General features: G+C 36.1%; 2 protein-coding genes across 3 annotated transcripts; both read left to right on the plus strand.

Annotated features, from left to right (window-relative positions):
* The first annotated feature begins 3,766 nt into the window (after positions 1-3,766).
* On the plus strand, positions 3,767-12,026 carry LOC113393730 (uncharacterized). Its single transcript, XM_064220101.1, has 9 exons — positions 3,767-3,843; positions 4,332-4,406; positions 6,084-6,182; positions 7,764-7,862; positions 8,962-9,106; positions 9,525-9,616; positions 10,246-10,805; positions 11,338-11,387; positions 11,916-12,026. Exons 1-9 carry the CDS (start codon positions 3,778-3,780, stop codon positions 11,978-11,980), a joined length of 1,251 nt encoding a protein of 416 aa, XP_064076171.1. The 5' UTR covers positions 3,767-3,777; the 3' UTR covers positions 11,981-12,026.
* A 564-nt stretch (positions 12,027-12,590) lies between these two features.
* LOC113403105 (zinc finger protein 419-like) lies at positions 12,591-27,693 on the plus strand. 2 transcript variants are annotated; one of them, XM_064220154.1, is made up of 15 exons: positions 12,591-12,834; positions 16,745-16,879; positions 17,828-17,947; positions 18,932-19,071; positions 19,739-19,873; positions 20,747-20,864; positions 22,032-22,136; positions 22,521-22,672; positions 22,990-23,049; positions 23,494-23,607; positions 23,972-24,103; positions 25,386-25,457; positions 25,952-26,168; positions 26,487-26,633; positions 27,523-27,693. In XM_064220154.1, the coding sequence occupies exons 1-15, from the start codon at positions 12,697-12,699 to the stop codon at positions 27,652-27,654; spliced, it is 1,917 nt and encodes a 638-aa protein (XP_064076224.1). In that variant the 5' UTR covers positions 12,591-12,696; the 3' UTR covers positions 27,655-27,693. The 2 variants fall into 2 exon arrangements, with proteins under 2 accessions (XP_064076224.1, XP_064076225.1); XM_064220155.1 differs by having other exon boundaries at positions 19,748-19,873.
* Positions 27,694-27,845: the final 152 nt, after the last annotated feature.

Here is a 27,845-nt window from a genome sequence, read left to right on the forward strand (position 1 = left end):
TTTTATAAAATTAATTAAAAAATATTATACTTCGAGTATAAATATTTAAATGATAAAATATTTTTGGTAGTGGTTATTCATATGATTTAATTTGTTATGAAAAATATACATTAAAATAAATTTTGGTAAACGCTTTGGAGACAGTTTATTTATCCGCATATGTAGTATGTAATCTGTGCTCCCGCGATAAGCTCGATTAATTTTAATACACAGTATAATATTATATGCAATATAATACATTATTTATTTATTATTATATATAATAATATTGTATATTTTTTTTCATTTCATAAGAAAAGCGTACTACTTGCCAGTATTGTAATTGTCATAAAATGAACGCAGCTAAAAATGTTTCATTTAGAGTTTAGTAGGTACCAAATTAGAAACAAAAATTGTTTTTGAAATGAACGTATCAAAAAGTAATGCAAAACATTTTACAAAAACGATAATAAGATTTCCTTTTGCATTTTTTGGCAGAGTTTTAATATAACATATATAATATATTTTTTTATTTGTCATTGGACTGTTACATGCTTCCCAAATAATGAAAATTTAGCTTTAGATTTGATACAAAAATGTACCTATTTCGATTGATTTTTAATTTTGATATTTTCATAGGTTACAGTTTCATCTTTGAATAATATATAAGGGAAAGCAGCTTTCGGAGTCTGTCCGTTTGTGCGCTAACTTCATTGAAGTTATAAATACTGAAGTTAATGTAGTTTTATAATTATTTCAATTCAATTCTCAGTTTAATGGCTTTTAGTTGTGCCGACAGGGTACAGATTGATTGACGTTAACGAAATTTGGCGTTTCTCACCTTTTAAAAGTCTATAAAAGATAACACGGCTCATATTGACACAACAATAGCAATTTAAGTTACCTAAAGAAGTCGAGATGGCAGAGTGGTTAGACCGCGTGTATCATAACCGATGATTACGAGTTCAAACTAGGCTACCGGCGGAGGAAAACATCGTGAAGAAACCTGCATGTGTCAAATGCAGACACGTATCAGAAAGGTATATCACCATTGTCGGTTGACAACACTCATAAGTCAAATACGAAGTGATTATTTACGTTCTTTAACGCGGCTTACAGTAGAATGAACTAGTACAAATCGTCACGTAAGGACAAAGCATTACGACACCCCCCCACCCCTAGGCGACCTTTGTCAATTTTTATTTAAACTGTCTTTGTTATTGTTTTAATTCACAAGGTTTTTTGAATAACCATCGTATATCTTGCCTTTTCATATCTGACTTATATACGTTAACAGCCTGTAAATTTCCTACTGCTGGGCTAAGGCCTCCTCTCCCTTTGAGGAGAAGGTATGTAGCACTACGCTGCTCCAATGCGGGTTGGTGACAGAATTTCGTTGAAATTAGACAATTTAGATAATTATGCAAGTTTCCTCACGATGTTTTCCTTCACCGCCGAGCACGAGATGAATTATAAACACAAATTAAGCACGTGAAAATTCAGCGGTGCTCGCCTGGGTTTGAACCCGAAATCGTCGGTTAAGATGTCTTTTTTTAATTCAAAGCAAGAAATCTTTTTTTTATTTCATGAGACAATTAATTTAAAAAAAAAAAAAAATACGTTTCAAATGAATGATTGTGGCTGAATAAATAAAACCCAGATCATATTTTCTATTTGGTTAAACATATGATCTTATGAATGTTAAGATGAATGGTGCATACCGATGATGCTGGGCGTTACGACATGTTGTAGGTCAGCGCGACCGTGCTTTGAGGTCGGCTGGTTTTAATAGTGAAGTGAAAGTATCGATAAAATTGTATTTATAATACGAGACCGCAGGTTTTACATTACGAAAAATTAAAAAAAAATGTTATATATTACTTATGATCTTTAACAAAATTTAAAAGCTTTGAATGATATTATGGAATCTATGAAGCGACTTCGAGATACTATTAAAAATAAAAAAAAAAAACACACATAATAAACTTAACATCACAACAAACCCGAGCAACAAAGAGATTTTTCATTATCATAATTTGTAATTATCATTAATCACTTCCAGAATAAAATTCTGCCAAAGGTGTTACATAAAACCTAGTGTAATTTCAGTAGTTAGGTTGACAAAATAAAATCACGTTTTACAACAATGCTCAAATCTCTATATATTTTTTTACAATGCCCCGCAATCATCCAAGTGTTTTTTTTTTTTGTGACAGCTCAACCTTTTTTAAACTAAGAAATAGTGTTATATGCCAGTATGAAATGTTATGCCACATAAAGTAATATTAATTAAAGTTTTACAAATTATTAATAATAATAAAGTAAATTTAATAGTTTCCGTTATATTAATTAATTACATATTGTAATAATTATGTGATATAATTAATGATATCGAACAAAACAAATAACATAACATCCTATTGGAGGCTAGGGTTACTAGCTTAGACTTGATTAGAACAACACAATGAAATCAGCGCTAATGTGACCCAGTATCTATCGTTTGGTAAGGACTTGCTGTAAAAATATTTATCGATATCGATGTACCGTGTCTCAGCACTACATTGTGTCGCTCTCCTATCGAATTTAGCAGTTCGATTGAGTTTGTTTCGTTGTAAGCTCAGCTTTTGTGTTTATTTGTGTTATATAATAAAATTTGTATGTAAGTTGTACTAAATACATTATTATTAATTTTACTGATTAAAAATATATATATTATTTATATATAGATAGAATTGAATATTATCGAGATTTACCTAAGTATGTACGTTACGACCTAGAGTCTAAACTAATTTTTTTATTTGATAAATATTCAATTTAAACATTGATATTTGAAATATTGCCTAGAATTTATTCACTCAACAACTTCCCGCTGTAAGTAACCGATTTAGATAGTGGAAAAAAATATGAAGGTCCCGTAAATAATTTAATAACATATTCGGTCAGCTGCTGTGCTGAGGTCGTTAAAATTTTAGTTAAAAGACTACAATGTCGATTAATCTGTTTACATTACAGATATTGAGTATTTTATCCGCCAAGTTGCATCTCAAAATGGAGAGGAATCCTTAGCTCAGACGTGGGAAATTTACAAGCTGTTAAATAGATTATTTTTAATGAGTTTTGTTGTACGATTGCAACATTATTATTCAATACATACACTGTCCGTCCTTATGTATGTATAGATCTTTAAAACTACGCAACGGATTTTGATGTATTTTCCTTTAATAGATAGAGTGATTCAAGAGGAAGTTTTATATCCATAATGTATTAGAGAAACGTGGATAATTTTAGAAGTTTCTAATGTGATGTCGTAAATAAACACAATTTTTTCGCTTACCTACATTGCAAACGCTGGTTGAACGCTACGAAATAGATCAAAATAATTGTGTACAGTATTGTACACCTTAAAAAGGGCTACATAAAAGTCCTCGATGGTATATCTCGTAGGGGTAACCCACAATAGCCAGTTCTAATTCGATTATTTTTACGAGAAATAATGACTTATTTTCGAAGCGATTTCCAACAATACAGCATTAATCCTTATCCAATTAAATACCTTAAATACATTGTACATTTAATATAGATCTATACTATATTTTACAGCACGTAAATAAATATTTTCGAAGATATTACAGATTAAATATGACATAGTGGTTAGTGTTGTATAATAACAAAGAGGTTGTATATAAACATTCTGTAGTATATTTAGCAAGTATGATATAAAATTACAATAATTTAAATATAAATATAATTATAAATGTATACTTATTTTAATTACATTGAAATTATAATATTTCAGATATGGAATCACAAATATTGAACGGAGATCCCGAACAGGAGTATACAGCCGGAGTTCGTCTAGTCGTGGTAAGTTATATTTCGGAATTCATCCCCGGGATGGAAGGGATGAAAACTCTATGTGAAGTACTTCATTTTCATTAATTGTTGTAAAGTAAGTTTCCCACTGCTGGGCTAAGGCGTCCTCTCCATTTGAGGAAAAGTTTTGGAACTTATTCCATCCAGCTACTCCATTCCGGATATACATGTGGCCTAATTTTGAAATTAGACACACAGATTACCTAACGATGTTTTCGTTCACCGAGCACGAGATGAATTATAAACACAAATTAAGCACATGAAAATTCAGTGGTGCTTGCCTGGGTTTGAACTCGAAATCATCGGTTAAGATGCACGCGTTGTAACCGCTGGGCCATCTCGGCTCACATAAATACTAACATTCATTTTAATGTATACAGATTCGTGTACATATTTAAATAGTATGTCTTTAACGGCAAAATTGTTTTCTTTTGTTTTAACATTGATATATAAATATTGTTATTAAATTATTTTCGTAGCTCAATCTACCCGAAGATGAAGGTGAGGGTCTTGGTTTCCGGCTCACAAGGACTTTGTGGGACCCGTATCCTTGGGTAAGTAAAGTTTCAGTACTTTTTAAGATTCCAAACATAAATCTAATCTTTGTGTTTAATCAATCCATTGTCCACCAATCAAATACACCTATGTCGTACAAACACAACAACATTATACCTAAATAACAACATTGTTGAATCGGTTTGTTTTTACGTGTGTTATGTATGCGACCACCCTATGGAGGTACAATTAGGACATCGCTTTCGCCGAGACCATCGACGACGGCCCGGCACTAGCAACTCTTGCGCAACATCACGCCGCCCAACAACGGACCACACCGATCTTCCTTTATAATTTCTGTGTCTCTTAGAATTAAGAAAAGTATTAATATTATTCGATAATAATTGGTTCTGAGGGCATTCTGTGTTACAACCTCAACACATGAAGTAAAGTCAAAGTCAAAGTCAAAAATCTTTATTCAATATAGAAGTGTTTACACTTGCTTATTGATAGGCAAAAATCTACCACCGGTTCGGAATTCAACACCTCGGACCTGAGAAGAACCGGCGAAAGAAACTCACTGGGATATTTTTTTTTTTCCATATTGCATGTACAATAATAATTATATTTTAGCTATTTGAAGCAGCCTGGAGGCGATCATTTCATTCCCAAGGTGTGCAGTCAACTAAAAAGTCATTAGTGTTGTAATATCCTTTAGCACACAAACGCTCTTTAACGATTCTTTTGAATTTTATAATTGAATCATTTTGAACGTTTTCTGGGATCCTGTTGTAAAAACGTATACATTGCCCCAAAACAGAGTTACTAGCCCTGTGTAATCGGGTACTTGGAGTAACATGGTTATTCTTGTTCCTAGTGTTAATAGAATGTACGTCACAATTTCTGGGAAAATCGTTTATGGTTTTGCGTACATACATAACATTATCAAAAACAAATTGAGAAGCGACAGTCATTATTTTAATTTCTTTAAATTTATCTCTTAACGAATCTTTTAGGCCCAGGTTATAAATTGCACGAATAGCCCTCTTCTACAGTACAAAAATAGTATTAATGTCAGCTGCATTACCCCAGAGTAGGATGCCATACGACATAGTAGTCTAATTAAATTAGTATTAATATTTGTAAAATAAGTTTGTGAATTAAAATAAATTCACTTTTAAAGTACCTACTCTCGGTTTTTCTAAGTCCTTCGGCTTGCGAACGACGTAATTCGTGCGATTGATTTTCGAAAGGACGGTATCTGTGACGTCATTGGGAAGCGCGCCATTTGTTTTGACCAATGAGCGCGCTGTATCGGTCGTCTAGTACGAACCAATTCTCCAAAAGGATACGTCAATATTGCTTATTACGAAAGTGATATATTTCATATCATATTCAATTATTATAAAGCTTGGCTTTTTGTTTAGACTTTGAGTGATAAAGTAAAAAAAAAAAAAATGCGAACTGAACGAAAAAGGAACCGCTGCTTTAAGCTTAAATTTAAAAATTTGCCGTATCCCGATGTGTGCGTCACGCACACTGAGATGTCTTAGTGTGCGTGAGACAACCAATCAAATTAAAGTGTTTGTTTATTTCATTAAAAGTTAATTTGTTGACGTGTCATCATATATGTTGACCTTGATACATTAGAGCATGAAAATTCAGCTGCGTTTGTCTGTTTTAGCTTACCTCTGGACTTTTTCGTACATCACACTGATTACAATTTCTCTCAATAGATCCATGAAGTGACTGCAGACTCCAGAGCCGATAACGCTGGTTTGAAGAGAGGGGATTGCTTACTTCAAGCAGATGGCAAGGATTTGCTTGGTCTACCGGTAATATAACCTACGTATCAATTTAGTAAAACTTTAAAATAACTGACTGGCACACAATGCACCGCCTGTCGGTCTAACAGGGTTAAATTTTGCAGATTTTTCTCATGGAACGTAAATGAACACTAAAAGAGGATAATTCAAAGTTCATCTCCTAAGGGGATGTAGATACATACATAGGAGATGAAATCGTACTTACTGATGTAAGAAATATGAAATGGTTTAGGATTCTGTTAATGAGGGAAAGACGGGTGATAAAGATTTTAGGTGGTAGGACTTTGTGCAAGCCCGTCTGGGTAGGCACCACCCACTCATCAGATATTCTACCGCCAAACAGCGGTACTCTGTATTGTTGTGTTCCGGTTTGAAGGATGAGTGAGCCAGTGCAACTACAGGCACAAGGGACATAACATCTTAGTTCCCGAGGTCGGCGCATTGGTGATGCAAGGAATGGTTAATGTTTAATAGCGTCATTGTCTATGAGCGGTGGTGACCACTTACTATCAGGTGGCCCGTTCGCCATTATCTTTTAGAAATACGTGGTAGGGGGAAATTAAAGATAAAAGTTAAAGATAAAGGTAAAAATATATAAATCGTTATTAAGCTTTATTTTTACGAGAAGCAGATGGTTGTTGAAGCGTTTCTAGAAAACTAATCATCCAAGAGAATTGAATTGGGAATGAATGTTCGTATCGAAGATCGTCTTTATTTAGTTTTTGAATATGGGATATGTAATGTTCTAGCGCTTACGAAAGTTCATCTCAGGTAAAATTGGGCATATTTTGTATGGAAGTCTTAACTTATAAACCTGGTATTTGGTGTTTAAGAGTACCTGATTATATGTGGCCATAACCCAGAAATTTGCTCCGTAAGAAATTTATGAAAGAAATTTCCTTTGCATCGCCAATACGCAAACAACTTTTACATAAAAAATACTTCGTAACGCAATGATATGTATATACGCCTTATGCCTGTATATATACTGGTTCACTAACCCTCCAAACAGGAACTAAGATATACTAAAAATTGTTACTTTGCAGAACAGGCTATTTGACAATGCGAAAAATAAAGTGTCAATTATTGTAATCAGTATATATTATGAGATTAAAAATAGTTATTTATTAACAAAAGTTGAAAATAATAATTAATTTATTCAAAAATCCATAAATAAAAATATATTTTTTTAAACGTTTGTTACGTGACACAAAACGCTCCTGATTGGTCGGGCTTATGATGACGTTACTTGCTGGTTAACCTCGTTTGCCTACTGTATGTAGATTATATGTGCCATAGACTACAATACAGGAAAGTGACGTCACCGACCCCATTGCAGCGCCATATTGTCAAAGTAGCGTTTTCGCGCGCTATTTAAATATGGAATTTTTAATTTGATATTTTTCAGCAAATATGTACTAGAATTAAAAAAAAAAAACAACTTTTACCGGGTTCCTTAACCTCTACTAAATAATATGAAATGGATTTTAAAAACTAGTTTGCAAAAAGTCCTATCAACCAGTATATATATATATATATATATATGAATATATATAATATATATATATATAACTTTGTATTATTTTGCAGATCGGTAAAGTAGCTGGTCATATACGTGGCGACGGTGAGGGGCATGGCGTTTCTCTGTTAGTCTGGAACTGTGGCGTTGACCCCAAAGATGATCCCGAGGTAAACCAATATGTTATATATCTCGCAAAGACAATACAGTTCAGTATATTCTCCTCTCAGCTTGTCAACCGAAGTTATGTTTTTTTTTTTTTAGTTTGGCAGGACACGACGTACTCTAATGAATACCAACCAATAAAAAACATAGTTTTTAATTGCACATGAATAATTAATTAATCAAATAAAATAATTTTCTACTTTTTCACTATTAATATTAATCTTTTTCACAAATTTTAATATTCCCTATTTCAATTTGTAATGAAATAAACATTGTGAAATAAGATTGGGTGTGAAGTTGCCTATTTCGAGCGACTTGACAATTCATTTGCGGTTCAGCGAGCAACTTCACTGTCTAGTTGTGTGCGTCGTGTCACCCTGCGCGCGTATTTTAAAAATTCCCTGTCATCGTCGCTTACCGCTGTCTGTCCCTGTGTATGCTTAGATCTTTAAAATTACACAACAGATTTTAATAGATAGATTGATTCAAGAGGAAGGTTTATATGTATAATACATGCACAATATAGTAGAGAAACACTGATAATTTTAGAGATTTCTAAAGTGATGTCGTAAATAAACACATTTTTTTGCGCTTACATTGCAAACGCTGGACGAACCCTACTAGATAGATGAAAATAATGTACTACAGTATTGTACACCTTAAAACGGTCTTTAAAAAAGTCCGTAATAGTATATGTCTATCTCTTAGGGATAGCCCACAATAACCATTTTTATCCTTCCCTTTAAACAATATGGCCCTTTACATGAATATTTTCGAAGTTATTACAGATTTAAAATGCAGGAACATAGCGGTTTGTATTGTCTAATGACGAAAAAGCTGTAAACATTTTAAGACACTCTCTAGTAGTGACTGCATTGAACCCGTGCGAATACCGAGGTCCTGTACAAGTGTGCCCATCCCCGTGCCTCTAAGAGGCCGTAAGGTCGTTAGTCCTGCGTTTCTGCGGTCCTGAACTGTTTCGAGTCGTGTCCGATTTGCCGTCTTCGGTCTTTGGCAAGCTTTAGTGCTAACAATAAAAAAACGCTACTTTTAAAAAACATTCGATTTTCGACAATTAGTTACAAAAAATGGTTCGACTTTCAGTTGCTGTGGAGCTGCGGCGGGGGTTCCCGGGGCGAAAAGTCTCGTCGTGCACTCGCTGGAGTCGTGAAGGCTCTGTCGTGCTGCGTGTGCGCCGCGACCGCGACCAAAGCTCTTAACTGTGCACGATCACATTTGTATTGTGAAGGTTGGCTGCCGTTTTGATATCTTGACCTTATAATTTATCTTATTGGCGTTTTCACATAGCAGAGTATGTTTAAAGTACAACTTCCTTAGGTTTAATATGATCTATAACTTTAATGTAAAGTTCACTTGTTGGTAGGGCTTTGCTTGTACAAAGTCTGAGTAAGTCTGATTCAAGGGTGAGTGAAACAATTTAACTCTAGCACAAAGGGTTTAACATCTCAGTTCTAGAAGTTGGTGGCGCATTGGCGAAGTAAGGAATGGTCAATTTTCTTATGGCGCCAATGACTAAGGGCCCAATGTTTATTGACTTCGATTGTCCGTGTATCGATTCATACATTATTTAAAAAAACATATCTGACGCAAAGAGATCAATCTTTTAATTTTTGAAGAAGATTATGTCATGTAACCTTAACTTACAGGTTGTTGGAACAGATTAGAAAGGTGTGCGTTGTGTCGAGAGACGCTGCCCGCAAAAGATTCGCCCTTCGCGAGGAACTTGATTGCTGAACAGGTTATTACATGACTTAACATCTTATTATTACTTTATTTAAATAATGAAAATAATTTTGAGTCAAACTTTCGTACGTATTAATGACACCACAGCAATAAAAACTGCATATGCTCCAAAATAGACTAGGCTAGGTGTTATTTTATTTTCATATATAATAAATAAATAAAACCAAACATAGCCTAAGCTATATTGCCAAATCTTTAAGTTAGTCATTCCACGAAAAAATATCCTAGAGTAATTGTGTTCTCATTGGTTAAATGCACGTGAATTTCATTGGCCAAATCATTTCTTTTCATTGTCCTTCATCTCGCTTAACGCTAGCCGAGCGCATTGACCAATGAAGTGCGAATATTCATTTACTTGAACACATTGACCAATGAAGTACAAGGATTGGACCATACGATAAAATTCAAATTTTAAATTTGGAATAAAAAGTACCTACAAATTATTTATAACAAATCAAATATATATATACTAATACATTATTTTAGTAAATACATCACCAACCTTGGTCCATCCATTAAGTTCCAACAGAATATTTCAAATTTTTATTTGGCAATATCACATTCGTATCGAAAATATATGAATCCTGGATGATCATGATCTTTTAGTTAATATATTATTTCCAGGTATTCGAAGCGATAGCAACAGAGTACGAAATAAAGCATGCTATAAAAAGTATTCAAACGAAATCAGCACACACGTCTCCGAGCCGATCTCCGAATATTTCACCCACGACGAGTCGCAAAGGACAGTACCAACTATCAATGATGCAGAGAAATCGTAAAAACATCCAAACGAACGAGAAATTCGCATCCGATCCGAATATTAATCGACATCTAGATCCTCAAACGTCGCGCAACACTAAACCGTTAGAAAATTGTCACACGTGTACGTCAACCACTAAAGTGACAGGAAATTTTCACACTAGCAATATTAATGATAATGGCGGGAAATGCTGTCAAAATCAAACAGGTGACATTAACGAATCTCATATGAAAAACGAATTGAAAGTACCGATGATTAATATCGAAGATACGAACCACAACTGTCCTTGTAATTGTCAATTACAGCATAGATTAGTCGCTAGATTGCGACAGGCATGCTCGTTGGCTGATTTACAAAACGTCGCCGCGAACAGTTCTAGCTTGTCGAAATCTTTGAATAACATTCCTTTGAATGAACAGAAGTGAGTATACACAATTTTAATATTACACGTACTTTTTTTTTTTAAATGTCGAAAGAATTTTAGTTGGTGGTAAGACTTTGTCTTTGCCCGTCTGTGTAGGAAACAGAAACTCATTATAGATTCGGCCGCCAAGCGGCAATACTTGGTATTTGTTCTGGTTTGAGAGGTGAGTGAGCCAGTGTAACTAGAGGCACAAGGGACTAAGTTACCAATAGTAGTAACGCATTAGCGATAAAGAATTCAATTTTTTAACGGCACCGATTTCAATGGCTCGTGGTGACTACTCACCATCGGCTCGCCCATAAACACTTCCGCCTATATTAAAAAAAAAAAACACGTTGTCTAAAGTCCAAGATTAACCGATGAATACGAGTTCAACCCAGATAAGCACCACCGAATTTGCTTATTAACATATCCTGCTCGGTGATAAAGGGCATCTGCATGTTTTGGACGAAAATCTACCTCGTGTTATTGTTATTTATTCTGTCATTGTTAACCCGCAACCACATTAACCGTTTTCTTATCTTTTTAGGAATAATAATGGTCAACATAGTAGTTCTATGGATAACTTAAAAAATGCAGGTAAATATTTCAATCTATATGTATATATACTCTGTTCCAACCAAAAGAGGAAAAAAACTAAAAAAAAAAACATTTGACAAATTGACGCGACATCACTGGTTAGAGCGCTTACGAGAGTTTCATTAATCTATGATATTCACTATGGATTTGCGACAAAATTGAGTTATGAACGGCGACAAAACTGTTGTCGGAATTTTGGAAGTAAAATTAAAGTGGATATAAGTAGTTAAGTGTAACAGTGTTGTATTATAAATAGAGATATATTAATCGTAAACTCCCAGTAGTGCACAATATAGCTGAGTTATTAACAAATCGCATGAAATACGTAAATCTAAGGTTTGTTTATCTTTTTTCCTATTTCCATTGGAATATGCTATACGCGAACATATACCTCGTACAATATACGAATCGAAACGCTTGCATCTGCCCATTGAAAGTGACTATAAGTATTACTAGATTATTATTTGTAAATTCATAATAAGTGAACCTATCTGGAATTATTTTTAATTGAAATTTTCTTTATTCCAGAACCACCGGTATTCCTGCTATCAGCTCCGCCGATTTATGTACTGACATGTGAACATAGTCAATAAACTCTGTTAATTTGAATTGCGCTGCGGAAAACTTTTTATTTTTATAATATCTATGTACTGTATATATTGAATACAAGCAAAATGCATTTTGTTTTATTTCGAGACAAGTTTAAGGAGTAAAGTAAAGCGATTAAACCATGTTTTGCACAGTAGCGCAGACCTCATCACATTTATTGAAATTAGTACTCAATGTTATAAAGCTAATAAACTATCGTAAATAAAATAGACACCAATAATAAAAAAGTGAAAATTTCGAACAAAATTATTCACACAGAAATTAAAGCATACTGTTTGCAAAATTAGTTTAATAACCTGTAAAAAAGGCAACGCATTAAGTATAGGGCTTCTAACTATATATCGCGTTTTAAGACCAAACACAAAAAAAAATAATGCGTTGATATCACAGGCACGTTGTAAAATATGGAATATAAAATTAGCCAATAAATATAATTTGAGATTAATTGGTTCAATTAAGTGTTGCATGTTGTAAAAGATTTTTTTATTACTAAATATACAATGGTTATTATATTGCATGGCATGGCTGTATGCGACAATACGTTTGCTTCCCTACGAAAAAAAAATAACCAGGTCTCTAAAACTTAGACAGCTGTCAAAACATCGTGTCAAATCACTGACGCCATTATTTCTGTTTACATGATTGAAAGATTAATTTTAAATAAATATTTAATGCATTTAACTTTAATAAATATTAAAACATGGAGCCGAACGACAGTGAATTCAAACTGGAATTTGAGACGGCGAAAAACCTATGTCGGTGTTGTTTATCAACAGACAAAAGAATGAATAAAATTGAATCATACCGTGGGTATTTCATCGATTTAGCAGATATTATTGTAAGTAACGATATTTTATTACTTCAATAATACTATTTGTACGGTTGGTTTAATGTAGTTTCGTCTTCCAACCGCGACATATTGATAATTGTATATTTTCTTAACATAAACAAATTTTTAACGACATACTTATCAACTTAACAGATATTTAAGTAAATCAAAACATTTATCTTGATACATCGAACTCAAATGAATACCATGATATCAGTTTATTAGTAATTCATGCAAATGTAACAAATATTATAATAATTATCATATCATACTAACTTTTATTTTTAATTAAATATCTAATTGTTTATTTGATGGCATAGCCCGTCAGAATCTCCCTAAATTATAGTTTATGATAACCTGCATTGCCAATACACTTATCCCCTGTACTACTGTTTTGTGAAATGGATATTTAAAAATGTGGTAACAATTTCTAACAACAAGAATATCAAATTTCCATGAAAACTTTCAATCCCCCTATTACTTAGCTCCTAAGTTCCAAAATAATTCCTGTACAAATTTTTACCCTATATACAAGTCTTCCAAATATTGTTTCTACACATACACACACTCCACACAACATCATCATCCTCCTGCCCTTATCCCAACTCTACTCGGGGTCGGCGCAGCATGTCTTCTTCTTCCATACTTCTCTGTCGGACGTCATCTCACTAGTAACATTCTTTCTAACCATATCGTCTTTCACACAATCCATCCATCGTTTCTTGGGTCTTCCCCTACCTCTATATCCATCCACATCCATTTTCAAAACCTTTCTCACAACATGGTCCTCATTCCTCCGCATAACATGCCCATACCAAGACAGCCGGTTTCCGGATAGCTTCTCGGTTACCGGTGCCACTTTCACACTCCACACAACATATCAATTATAAAAGCTTGAGTAAAAATCTAAATATTGTTTATTTAAGTAGGCTCATAAAAGCACTTTTGAATCGTCATGTTAGTGTTGAATCAAACGTAAAGGTACCACCGGTTGAAAGTAGATGCTACCGAGAAGAACCGGCAAGAAACTCATTCAGTAAAGTACAAATAATTTTTTATATATCCAACCATGAAGTCAATAAATACAAAGTCCACACTTTTTTACCTTTAATATAACCTTGTATTGAGTAATATTTATCAAAGTTTTTTTGACACGAGTTTTAAATTTTTATAGGCCAATAAATGTGGCATCTTATTATAGAATCGAGTACCACACGATATCCGTTTGCAAGGAATGTTATAATAACTTAGTAAAGTCAGAACTAGGTGTTATTAGTTTACCTTTCCTCCTTCTATCTATAAAATGATTGTCACCGTTTCTTAAAAAAATCTTAATACTAAAGCATGTCCTACCAGTGAACCTTGTACAGGGATGAACTCGTTGAGTGAAGCGAGATAGTAATTACTCATTCATACAAAAACAAATCAAATATATTTAAAAATTCTCTACTATATTAATTAAAATACTTATACTCAATTAGAACTATAAGAGGGGAAAAGACAAATGAAGAACATTTGACAGCAAATTGATACGATATCAATGGATTCATTTTGCTATTATCTAGATTTGCAAAAAAATTACATTTTGAACGTCGACAAAACTGTTATTAACTTTGGAAATAAAATTAAAGTGGATACAAGTAGTTAAGTGCAACAGTGTTGTATTATAAATAGAGATATGTTAATCGTAAACTCTCAGTAGTGCACAATATAGCTGAGTTATTAGCGAATCACACGAAATATGTATGTTAATCTTAGGTTCGCTCATCTTTTTTCCTACTTCCATTGGAATAGGATATAGGAGAGTGTTGGACATTGAAGACTTTGACTTATATAACTGTATACCAAATATTGTAATGGAATGCTTATGTTAAAAAAGGTTATTATCATCTCATGGCTTTGTCTCAATATGTGTTTACAATATTAATCAGAAACACTGCGGTAGAGTTTTCTGTAAACCCAACTATAGTCGCCAAGTCGACCATGCACTATTTTTATATTCGCACACATAGTTGCAATCTGTAGTATTTTAGTATGTTGTTTAAAGAGCGAGGGGCCACATGCTTATAGGCACAGGAGACATAACATCTGAATAGGCTATTTGACAATGCGAAAAATAAAGTGTCAATTATTGTAATCAGTATATATTATGGGTTTAAGAATGGTTATATGTTAAAGAAAGTTGAAAATAATAATTAATTTATTCAAAAATCCATAAATAAAAATGCATTTCTTTAAACGTTTGTCACGTGACACAAAACGCGCCCGATTGGTCGGGTTTATGATGACGTCACTTGCTTGTTAACCTCGTTTGCCTACTGATTGTGGATTATATGTGCCACAGATTACAATACAGGCAAGTGACGTCACCGACCCCATTGCAGCGCCGTATTGTCGAAGTAGCGTTTTCGCGCGTTATTTAAATATGGTATTTTTAATTTGATATTTTTCAGCAAATATATACTAGAATTAAAAAAAATAACTTTTACTGGGTTCCTTAACCTCTACTAAATAATATAAAATGGATTTTAAAAACCAGTCAAATAGCTTATTTCGAAGGTTGCTGGTGCATTGGTTATAATAATCATAAGATTATTGGACCGCCAATCTTCTAACTAGAAATGACGGACTTCAATACTAACCTATATATATATACGAAATTTAAAATCCTATTTCAACCCTTAAGGGTAGAATATCCAGAAACGCTTAAATATGTATGTACTAATTTTTAATCAGTATCCCAAAATTAAAGTTTCATGTTTCTAACTTAAATATGACGGATTATCATACAAACTTTCCAAACCTGTTTCAATTCACTTACTTAGTGGGTGTCTACTCAATGAAACGATCCTGCTCACCAAATTTCACGGTCCTAACTTTAATATTTTACACTCGGCGATGTTGAAACAGTCTGTCAGGTTATGTTATCTTGTAAGTACATTAAAATGCCGATTATCCGAATTAATCGGGCCCGCGGTCGATTCGGATAATCGGACATAGACCGGTAAAAGGAAAACCGAACTGTCACACATACAATAAACACTATCAAGTTTAACGAACATAGCTCTACAACCGTAACAGTTGAAATATATCTGGAAATATATTTGACGACCTCCGTGGTCGAGTAGTGTGTACACCGGTTTTCATGGGTACGCCACTCCGAGATCTCGGGTTCGATTCCCGGCCGAGTCGATGTAGAAAAAGTTCATTAGTTTTCTATGTTGTCTTGGGTCTGGGTGTTTGTGGTACCGTCGTTACTTCTGATTTCCATAACACAAGTGCTTTAGCTACTTACATTGGGATCAGAGTAATGTATGTGATGTTGTCCGATATTAATCTGGACTCCAGTGAGTTCCAACTAGTTGCAACAAAACCACTTGGTTTTAATTTTTTATATTAAGCTAAGGACCGATTCGGATAATAGGCGTTTCGGTTAATCGGCGTTCGGATAATCTACTCACCATCAAGTGGAACATTTGCATACAATTGCAAACAAGCACCTATCGCAAGGTTATGCATAAGTTACAACACCATTAAAAAATATATACCTGGCATTGACATATTTAGTGATACCTTGAATGCTTTTAAAAGAAAACTTTTCAATCATTTTATTTAAATAGTTTTAGCTTGTTAAACTTCTATTTAGGTATTTTCTATTAGGTTTTAATTTTTCTAATTTTATATTCAATAAATTTAATATATATGTATAATTGTTCCGTGTCGAGTTGTTTGTGAAAGTCATGTACGCTAGTTATTGATGTATATATTAAGAACATGATTGTCTGAAATTGAACATGACTGAAATTATGTAAGTGTGTTAAATATATATATTGTTAGCGTGCTTAAATAAATAAATAAATAAATTAAAAATAAAAATACTGCATAAGCCCCATAAAAATAAATAATATATATATTCCAGGTGTCAGAGTCAGATGGTTTACCGCAATGGCTCTGTTACGAATGCTGCGCTCTACTGCTCAAAAGCGTTCGTTTCAAACAAAAAGTTATCAACGCCCATACAATGTTATACGATTATCATAGTCGATGCGCGCCGGTGAGAATTATATATTAAATTATATTTTACTAGCCTGCCTTAGTTGTAGAGTCGGATTTAAAGGTCTGGAGGCCCTGGGGACGCAAAGGAATGGAGGCCAGTTTTTTGTTTTTTTTTTCTCGCTGGAATAATGATTTTCGCTCTCCCCACATGATGGAGGTGGGGACTATATGTGGGACTCGCCGATGTACAGGACGTCGAGTGCGCCCCGGTCAACGGAATACCCACTAAAAACCAGCGGTACCCTCTCCGTCTTTTCGGCGGGCGCCACGGGATCGCTTTCGCGTGCTACCGTGACGCCCTGACGGTCGGCCTCCTAGTCGGCCTTCCTTCTGCGACATGACACTTTCGCAGAAGAAGCGCATCTCCGACCAAAGGAGTGGAGGCGCTAGAACAACTGAGGCGTGGAGTAATTAGTAATATTATTATAATTTCACTATATCTAGATATTTGTTAACGCACGTGGAGGCCCCAGGGCAGTTGCCCCGGTTGCCCTTAAATCCGGCTCTGTTTAGTTGTGACAAGGTTGGGAGGTTACTCCAACACGCTGGTCCAATACTTGTTGGTGGATACACTTGTGGCTGAGTATATTAGTTATAATCAGGACCGGCTTTAACGGTCTAAGCGCCCCGGGCAAGCATACGGCGTCTTTTTATATTCGAACAGGATCAGACGGGACCGCAAGGACACGGTCTTTGACCTTTCAGTGGCTGACTGTAACGATATGTGTAGGGCACTACAGTTTTGAGGGTATCCAGCACGAGAGACGGAAACTCCATACCTTGCGCCCCCCCCCCCCCCCATATTAGACGGCATGTCCGATTGTAATAGTGACGGAATAGAGAGTGCACCTGTGTTTCCGCACATACCTGCTCACTATAATATGTTCTACAATACGGGGTGTATTGCTAATAATCACAGCCCCTAATACATCAATTTCTTTTTCAGTTTCCTGTGGACGTTCAAGATCCTGAATTAACGAAATATGCGAGTCCGTATTTAAGTAAATCAAACGTACTTGTTTTTGATACGAGTAGAAGTAAAAATGGCTACCACAAGGTTCTAGAGGTAAATATATATTCTATATTGAATTTCTGGCTCGTTGTAACTTTGTCACATTGACATGCTCCGAGTGCTTAACCTGAGACTGTAGTCCATTTCAATGGGAGGTCGAGTTAAGATGAACAACTATGTCCTTGAATTGGCATTACATCATTGGTCGAGGTAAAATATTCGTTGTGGATTCTTGGAAATGCGATTCGAATGGCAGTGAATGTTATTGAAATTTTCGAAGTTAAATTTAAGTATATATTAATAGTTAAGTGAAATAATTTTGTATTTATGCATAGTACAAAACAAAATCGCATACCGCTGTCTGTACGCTTGGATCTTTTGAAATACACAACGTAAGAAACAGTGATTCAAGAGATTGGTTTATATGTATAATAAATGCATATTATAGTTGAGAAAAGCCGAGGATTTGAAGAAAAAAACAAGAATTTTCCTTTTTGTTTGTTCTTAAATCTATATACATTTAATTGTATTCCTGTGAAGTTAAAAAGATATATTAATCAAGAAATAATTGTAGTAAACGATATAGCAGATTTACAAACAAATCCCATAGAATATGTAAATCTAAAGGTTTGATTATCTTACTCCTCCTGCCATTGAAATGTATTCGATACAAGATACGCACTTGCTCTGAAGTACTTCAAGTTTAAATTATAAAAAAGGTCTATAAAAGAAAACTTTTCTATCTTCAAATATTGTTTTAAGTATGATCGATGAATTAAAAGTATTTTAAATGAGAAAGTAACTCTGTCTGTCCGTTGCTCATTTACAACTAAACTACTGAGCCGAATTTGATGAAATTTTTATATGCAGTAAGCTTGAAACTCAAGGAAAAATAGTTTTTTTTTTTTATCATCTACATTTTTATGCGTATAACCAGACGATGAACCCCAAAACTAGTTTGATATAAATCAATTTATTTCTATACATACGCGTACAACAGTGCAAAGGCCAAGTTCAATACATTTCAAATTCTTTCAGCACGACAAACCGAATTATCTATCAAATTTAATAGATATAAATGTACCGGTTGACGCTGAAATATTAGACGACAATATATCTATAAAGGATGAGTATATTTTTTCGGAAGGGGATGACGACCAACCGTTACTCGTGATAAGGTATGATTTGCTCGTAGAGCTTTTTCCAAGGTTTGTGTACTTTGTATATATTCTACCGCCAAGCAATACTTAGTATCGTTGAGGTTTCATTGGACGGTTTTAAGGTTGCCATTCGGTAAGCCAGTGTAACTAGGCACAAGGGACATAACATTTTGGTAACCAAGATCGGTGGCGAATGATGTAAGGGATGGCTGGACAGTTGTGACGTGTCCATTTTCCAAGAACATTAAAACATAACATACATAATCAGCCTGTAAATTTCCCACTGCTGGGCTAAGGCCTCCTCTCCCGTTGAGGAGAAGATATGGAGCATATTCCACCACGCTGCTCCAATGCGGGTTGGTGGAATACACATGTGGCAGAATTTCGTTGAAATTAGACACATGCAGGTTTCCTCACGATGTTTTCCTTCACCGCCGAGCACGAGATGAATTATAAACACAAATTAAGCACGTGAAAATTCAGTGGTGCCTGCCTGGGTACCCGAAATCATCGGTTAAGATGCACGCGTTCTAACCACTGAGCCATCTCGGCTCTCCAAGAACATTATTAAATTTAATAATTCAAACTGCATAGGAATATGTAGATCCTTAGGTCACGATTTCTAGGCTCGGTTTGGGCGAATAAATAATGGTAGCTGTCTAACGTTACATTTCAATAATAACAGAACAAATAGGGATAAGAATCTCGAAGATCTAATCGCAACTGATATTAAAGAAGAGAAAAAAGAAAAGAAGAAGAAAGTCAAGAAAAAAATGAAATCGAAGTCACTTAGAGCCGTTGAAGATAATTTAGATACAAAGTGAGTGGTTTATAATTAATATATTTCTCTACTTTAATAAGTCTAGGGTTTGTTTTTTTAAATAACAGTTCGAACTCGACTGTCGTTTGTTGCTAAATGAATTTAAGGTGCGTAGATTGGAATATAAAAGAGGCCGTACTAAACGATACCTTGTCATTATTACAATGAAACGACAGACGTGTGTTGTCGTTGGCAGTATGAACGTAAACTATGAATGTTTTCCTGTGTAGTTATTTAGATGTGTTTGTGTGTGTGTGTGTGTGTGTGTGCGTGTGTGTGTGTGTGTAAAACGAATGGTATTGTGTGTTTTTTTCTTTTAAATATAATTTTATGTATGCCCAATGCGTATTATATAAGTGTATTAGGTTTTATGCCAAATTTAATGCTCTTCTGTCCGCGTGATTTTCTTAAAAAGTTGTACGGAGTTTTGCTTCTCGTATCAATATATTGTAAACACAGTAAAATTGTATGAGTCCAAATCTTTCATTGATTTCCGCCTAGCTTCTCTATCAATTGCCGAATTTCTTGTAACAGTTTTACTCTGGTATTAGATCCAAACCTCCTTTTCGAGCTTCAAATCAAAATCTCCTTTATTCAAGTAAGCTCATAAGACCACTTTTGAATCGTCATGTTACAGTGTTTATAGTTTAATTTATTCCGCCAGCGGATACACATGTGGCAGAATTTCATTTAAATTAGACACGGGCAGGTTTCCTTACGACGTTTTCCTTGAACCTGACAAAATGAGAGCAAACCTAAGCAGTAGGACACCTTCAGTCTGTTACTATTCTTGTCAAGATAGGGGTTAATAGACTGTGTGCCAGCAGTGGGACGTTTATAAGCCGTTACTCAACTATACTTTTATGATTTCAGTGTAAATTTAGAGGCTTCAGAACCAAAGAGAAGTGTTCTCAGAAAACCGATAGAAATAGACGAAACGAAAATTAGAATTATTAAATTGGATCCGACAGAGCAGTTGAAGCAGCGAGAGGTGAGATTGGCTATTTTTTTTTCTATAATACAGGTATGGAACGGGCAAATGGGCCTGATGGTAAGTGGTCACCAACGCCCATAGACAATGGCACTGATAGAAAATATTAACCATTTCTTACAACACCCCTGCACTATCATGCTTGGGAAATAAAATGTTAACTCACCATTTGAATCAGAACACAAAAATACTAAGTATTGCTGTATAGCATATCTAATGAGGGTTGTTTCACTACGAAGCTGTTCCCAAGAGCGCTTACTGATCTTAGGTATTACCAAAGAGATATACTACCTGTTATGGATTTGTCAATATGTTTCGGACAATTGAAAATTAAATAAATAGAATGTCAGATGTTACTTGTATTGAATAAAAAGTCTTTCTCGATATAGGGTATATTGTCGTATCTATTAAAGCCACGGAATCGGCTAAGAACCGTTTCTTCTGATCTTCCACAGCAAATTTTCCTCCTCTTCTACCGCCATGGTACGTCTGTTTCCGAATGTGCATCATAGAAGGTAGATGTGGATAAGCTCATGAAATTCTTGTGCTGACTCTACGAAGTACAGGCTGCAGAACACAGACTAAGAGGCGTTTTTGTGTTATTGTTGGTTATTAATCTATATTTAATTTAATGTCTGCGACATCATTTCCGTGGTCTTCGATTTATATATTGACTAGTTGTTGCCCGCGGTGTCGTTCGCGTTTTAGGGATCGGTAGTCAGGTGTTAGGTATAAAAAAGTTACCTATGTTGCTCCCTTGGACTTCAAGCTTCATGCCAAATTTGATTCAGTAATTCGGCCGTGAAAGAACAACAGACAGACAGAGTTACTTTCGCATTTATAATATTAGTACGGATGTCGTCTTTTATTGGATTAATGATTGTCCTAGCCTTATAAGTCTGAGTTAAAACCTCACGGAAGACCAATGAAAGTGTACTATAAATAGCCTTCCCTTGAGAATGGCCATCGTGACCTTGGGAATGACCGACAAGGACGACAATATCGTTTAATTATAAGCCAGGGGGCGATTGTCATATTTCCGAATGGCGTTATTATAAAAGTTTCAATAATGACAAACAATTTTGAGTCAGCTGTTCTTAAGAGTGGCGGCTAACGAAATCGATCATAGCATTGTAGTAGTAATTATAAAATGTATTATTATTTCAGGAAGAAAGTAAAGCGACGCTCAAGTTCCCCTTCCAGTGTCAGCTGTGTTTCAAAGGGTTCAATTTCGAGGTTAAACTCAAGAATCACATGTTCAAACATAGTCCGGTGAGTACGAAAGATACGTGTTTCTTTTTGCGTGGGTGCGCTGGTGATCAGCCTCTAGGTTTAAATTCTCTCGGGCTCCGAGTGACGTTCGTCTTGCGGGTGTCTCCTATGAGATCGCACCTCAGCATAGAACCTAGTCGGTGGGGTGGGGAGCGCTTCTGCCCGTAGCACTGATTAATTGACGTCACGACCGTTTTCGTGACGTCACAAGTCCGGGACCTCGTTTCCGCCCCGTTCCCTACGAAGGGAGTGACTTGCAGTCTAGTAAGTTCGACTTATAGTATACTTACGAACTGTACCAATGAACAGCTCAAAGTTAATTATTGTAAACGAACCACTATTTTTGTTGTCTATTACACCGGAGTGTATGGTATTGTCGGCCAGGCCCGCGGCCCGTACAAGTGCGAGCTGTGCACGATGCACTTCCCGAGCGCGTACTCGTCGTCCGTGCACGCGCTGACGCACACGCGGCGCTTCGAGTGCGTCACGTGCGGCCGCCGCATGGCCGACAGGCTCGCTATGATCAACCACTACAGGTGAGAATGAGTCGACACGTCCATCCTTTGGTGCGGTATTCGTTGCTATGATAACATTCCACCCAACTCGGCCCAAAATTTAAAGCTCATGTCAAAAAAACATTGATAAATAAACAAAACTTCCATACAAATCTGTCCACCATCATGTGATCAGTTCAGAACCAGTCTAACTTGACATTCAAATACGTTTTCGTATGTAAAATCATATTTTACAATCCTTTCTTTGTGCGTCACTATATTATATATGTATATCTACATAGTGCATATAGTTAGTACGGTAGTGCAGTGCCAAGTTCAAAACCTGTGCGTTGTTCTAGATCTCAACACGAAGGCGTACTTTCTGTGTTCACTTGTGATATCTGCGGGAAGATTTCCAAGTAAGAATCTCATATTGATGTTTATTTTTAAGCTTGACGGATAGAATAATTTGTTTGTTTTTTTTTTTTAACTTAAACAGTACTTCATAGTTTATACCACGATATCAAGTATTGATATATAATACTTATTGCCGTGACGGTGAACAGTATAAAGGTCTCTTATGCCATTCTCCAGTGTCTCGTGTGTGTGTGTGCAAATTACGTTAGCGGAAGGGAGATGGTTGTATACAAAGCTGTCTTTTTAAATTACTGAGACTATTGATTTATAATTAAATTAGAATAACTTCTATACCAGAATCGTAATATGCCTTGCCATATCTCACAAAAGAAATACTTATTCATCACAATTATCTGTCACTTTTTCCAAAACTTTGGGCACATTTAAGAAATTGGTTTTTTTGACTTGTCATTTGTGAAATAAAAAAAAAATTGTACACTCAACAGCAACGACAAAACCCATCGCGGTCACATGCGCAACCACCACTCGGGGAATCGCGTCAAGTGCGACGAGTGCGGGAAGAGCTTCGTGAACCGGGACTCGCTCGTGGAGCATCAGCTGTGAGTTGTAATATAATAATAATAACATTTATTAACAAATAGATAATTACTGGTAAAGTTAAGTTTAAATACATTATAATAATTGTTTTTGTGAATAAATCAATTGATTGGTATCTGTCATCCTATCGTATATAACCTATGTGGTATGTCAGAATATAAATTATCTCGTCTCCGAGATTGTGATAATCGTGTAACTCTGTATGTTTAGTAGGTATTCCGGCGAGTCTTACATCCCTCCCACTTCATGAGAGGAAAACGCCTAATTACGTTTTTCAGCAAGGTTAAACAAAGTTTAGAGGCTGTCTGTCATACCGAATTTCATCCAAACATTAAAATTTTCTCATTCGTAATAATGTTTACCCAGAATACATCAAGGCATCAAAAACTACGAATGTGAGGAATGCGGCAAGAAGTTCCGAACGCGGAATCAAATCCGACACCACATGGTCAAACACAGCGACGCCAAAGATTTCTACTGCGTCGAATGTGACGTGAGGTGAGTTCTTTATGTCCTCAGGTCGAGTGGGGGTCGTACGCCTAAACTACTATCAATAAAGAATAATTCTACGATATAATAATATTTCGTCAGCCAAATACGCAGGACATAATATAGTGCACAGGTGCACAGGTGCACTCTCTATTCCCGCACGCAAATCCGATACGACCGACAGAGTTCAGACGCGAGAGGGTCAACAATTTCAAGTGTCTGACTGATTTTTTATAGAAATATTCAATAACATTTTATTGGCGCAGCTTGGGACTTGAAGCTAGGACTGAATCTGTTGCCTCATGTCTGGTCAGTAGACTAACGAGGCAGATAAAAATACAATTTCTACCAGCGACAAAATGTTCACATATTGGAATATTTGGCTACAAGATCATACAGATGATAAAAAAGCGTGGAGTTAACGCTCGTTGACTTCCAGGCGGGAGACGTGACATACATATATAATTGTATTTAACTAACATGACTGTATTTTTAGATGTCGAAAAAGAGTAACTAGTGAGTTTCTCGCCGGTTCCTCTCGGTAGAATCTACATTCCGAACCGGTGATAGCTTTACTTTAAATAGTTTGTTAAAAGAGGATTCAAGTGCTCGTAAAAGCCTACTTGAATAAAGTATATTTTGATTTCATAAACAGACAAAATTTACTTCTTTATAATATAAGTATAGAATATGCTGAGGGAACAGGGAGTGCACATTGTGCACTGAAATGTCTTCTGTGCAATTGGCTCCGTTAGTAATCGAGCACAAACATTCGCGTTTATAATATTATTAAAACAAAACATAAAATTGACGCTTGTCTCTTCAATAGTCTAAATTTAAAGCGCTTTAAGCTGCTGAGTGAGAACTGTATCTTTTGATATAAGTTTCATGTATTATTTTTATTTAATGTTGACACGTCTAACGTATTCCAAATATATACTGATTACACAATGAACAAGGAAGCTAACATTATTGTAAAACTGATTATTTAAATGAGAAACTGTGTTAGTTTCTTGCCGTCTCTCGCTGGACGATTAGCCTTTACTGTAAAGTTAACTTGGATTTGATTTTCAACGCGTTTAACTTCGCGAGTTACTTATAGCAGTGTTTAATTTTAAATCTTTAGTAACAAATGGTGTAAATATTTCAATAGATAAATTAATATAGATGGATTTGATTCGGTCATAAAGATTAGACAGGATAAGGTTTCTTCTGTTTCGAATACGAACTTGTTCCGACGCACTGGTGTGCGCGGTGTTTTCTTAATCTGTTAAATAATGATCGATTTCAGGTTTAAGTCGGCGCACACGCTCCGACAGCATTTGAAGAGGAGTTCTAAGCATAAGGACAAAAAAAGCTTAAAGTGAGTATCTTTTAGGCACGCGTGTGGTACCAGCGACTGTTGTAAATAACGGAACGACTGACTGGCTCGTCATCGCCGAGCGTAAACTATGAAAGTCAGGGTCTAATTTGGTGAGTAGGATCGTTCTATTGGGTAGACAGCGACTAAGGAAGATGTGTTAGAAATTCTACCCCTTAGGGGGTGGAGTAGGAGTTGAAAGTTTGTATGGAAGTCCGTCATTTTTTAAAGTTAGAAACATGAAATTTTATCATTGGAATTTTGATTAAATATGAGTGGATACGTATTTAAGCGTTTCTGGATATTCTACCCTGGGGGATGAAATGCATACCGATGGTATACAAAGAGGTTTAAATTAACGTAATATTTGAGGTTATTATTTATTTTTTGAATCGTGTTATGAATCGTATCAAATATGCCAACTGTGCCGATTCGGCCAACGCTGAACCGACTGCGACGGGACCGGTCACCGCCGCCAACCCTCGCGCTGTGCGCAGGTTCGAGTGCGGCGCGTGCGCCAAGCGCTTCGAGACGGCGGCGCAGCTGGCGGCGCACACGCGCGTGCAGCACGAGGGCGTGCGCGAGCACCGCTGCGGCGCGTGCGGCGCCGCGCTGGCCTCGCGCGCTTCGCTCAACAAGCACGCGCGCGCCGTGCACGCCGGCCTGCGCGCGCCGCCCGCGCACGTCTGCCACACCTGCGGGAAGATGTTCCGCGTGAGTCTGCCCCGAGGGCCTTCGGGATGAGCTCGAACGCCTCGGACCCTTTTTTAAATGTCAACCATTGATTTCATACGATCACAATAAAGATATTTTCGATATCGGAAGCAGCCCGGGGGCGATCGTTTCGACCCAGCGCGCGGTCGGCCGAGGAGTCGTCGGTGTTGTAATATCCTTTAGCAAATCCAATTGGACTCGTTTGACCTTCGAGGCGAGAGTTCATGTATAAATATTGTATTAAATCTTTAAGTTCTCGTTACGAAACTGGTCTCCGATCGTGGGACGTTCACGAGCCGTTTCTTATGCTGATCGTAGGCGAAGTCGACGCTAGTGAACCACGTGCGCACGCACACGGGCGAGAAGCCGTACGAGTGCGGCGTGTGCGGGCGCCGCTTCGCGCAGCGCACGGCCATGCGCACGCACATCAAGCTCGTGCATCTCAAGATACACCGCAGCGCGCGGGTGAGTTGACTCCAATGCTAATACAATACGCTATTTGACTGGTTCCTAAAATCCATTTCATGCTATTTGGTAGTGGTCAAGGAACCCGGTAAAAGTGTTTTTTTTTTTTTTAATTCTAGTACATATTTGCTGAAAAATGTGAAATTAAAAATTCCATATTTAGATAGCGCGCGAAAACGCTACTTTGACAATATGGCGCTGCGATCGGGTCGGTGACGTCACGTACCTGTATTGTAATCTGTGGCATATGTAATCCATATGCAAGTAAGCAAACGAGGTTAACCAGCAAGTGACGTCATCATAAGCCCGACCGATCGGGAGCGTTTTGTGTCACGTGACAAACGTTTAAAGAAAATGCATTTTTATATAAATTAATTATTATTTTCAACTTTCGTTAATAAATAACCATTTTAATCTCATAATATATACTGATTACAATATTTTGCAATTTATTTTTCACCTTGTCAAATAGTCTATTGTTCACCGAAACTAATCTAAATAAAACGAATCCACTTTAATAATGTCTGCGTGTTACTGTGATCATTCATTATTTAAGACTTAAGTATTCACCGTCGATTGTGAGCCACTATTCCACTCCGAGGTCCCGGGTTCGATTCCCGGCCGAGTCGATGTAGAAAGAGTACATTAGTTTTCTATGTTGTCTCGGGTCTGGGTGTTTGTGGTGCCGTCGTACTTCTTCTGATCTTCCATAACACAAGTGCTTTAGCTGCTCACATTGGGATCAGAGTAATGTATGTGATGTTGTCCAATATTTAAAAAATAAAATTAACTTATTAGTTTGGAATTAAAATGTGATTGAAATCAAGTTTTCATCCACAGCAAAAATAAAAGAAGCATCCATTTTTAATTGTAAATCTTGAATTTTCAGATCAAACCGAAGTTACCTCCGCCGGAAACAGCACCGAAGTCCGAGATATATAAGAATGAATCGCCCCTCATGTTCGAGTGGGGCCGACAGAACGCCCAGTGCGAGTACTTCACCGTCACAGCGGGGCCTTGAACACTGTTTTACCGAATAACGAATAAATTATCGACTTTCATAATAGTTTTCTTTTATTTGAACGAACCTTTAATAAATAATGGTCAACTGTGGTACGAAGTTTTATATTAATCATTTCGTTCAGATCGAAACCTATGCACGATTATTATTAAAAATAATTATTTTTAGTCGACAACGTAAATCCGCAACGT

This window comes from Vanessa tameamea, chromosome 31, assembly GCF_037043105.1.
Source record: "Vanessa tameamea isolate UH-Manoa-2023 chromosome 31, ilVanTame1 primary haplotype, whole genome shotgun sequence".
Classification (NCBI taxonomy): Eukaryota; Metazoa; Arthropoda; class Insecta; order Lepidoptera; family Nymphalidae; genus Vanessa; species Vanessa tameamea.

Bases quoted from the DNA above. Each gene is read 5' to 3' on its own strand.
- LOC113403105 (XM_064220154.1), top strand. From the start codon at position 12,697: ATGGAGCCGAACGACAGTGAATTCAAACTGGAATTTGAGACGGCGAAA. The intron at 22,673-22,989 runs GTGAGAATGAGT...GCGTTGTTCTAG, and splicing joins GCTATGATCAACCACTACAG to ATCTCAACACGAAGGCGTAC. The intron at 25,458-25,951 runs GTGAGTATCTTT...CGCTGTGCGCAG, and splicing joins AAGGACAAAAAAAGCTTAAA to GTTCGAGTGCGGCGCGTGCG.
- LOC113393730 (XM_064220101.1), top strand. From the start codon at position 3,778: ATGGAATCACAAATATTGAACGGAGATCCCGAACAGGAGTATACAGCC. The intron at 6,183-7,763 runs GTAATATAACCT...ATTATTTTGCAG, and splicing joins AGGATTTGCTTGGTCTACCG to ATCGGTAAAGTAGCTGGTCA. The intron at 11,388-11,915 runs GTAAATATTTCA...TCTTTATTCCAG, and splicing joins GGATAACTTAAAAAATGCAG to AACCACCGGTATTCCTGCTA.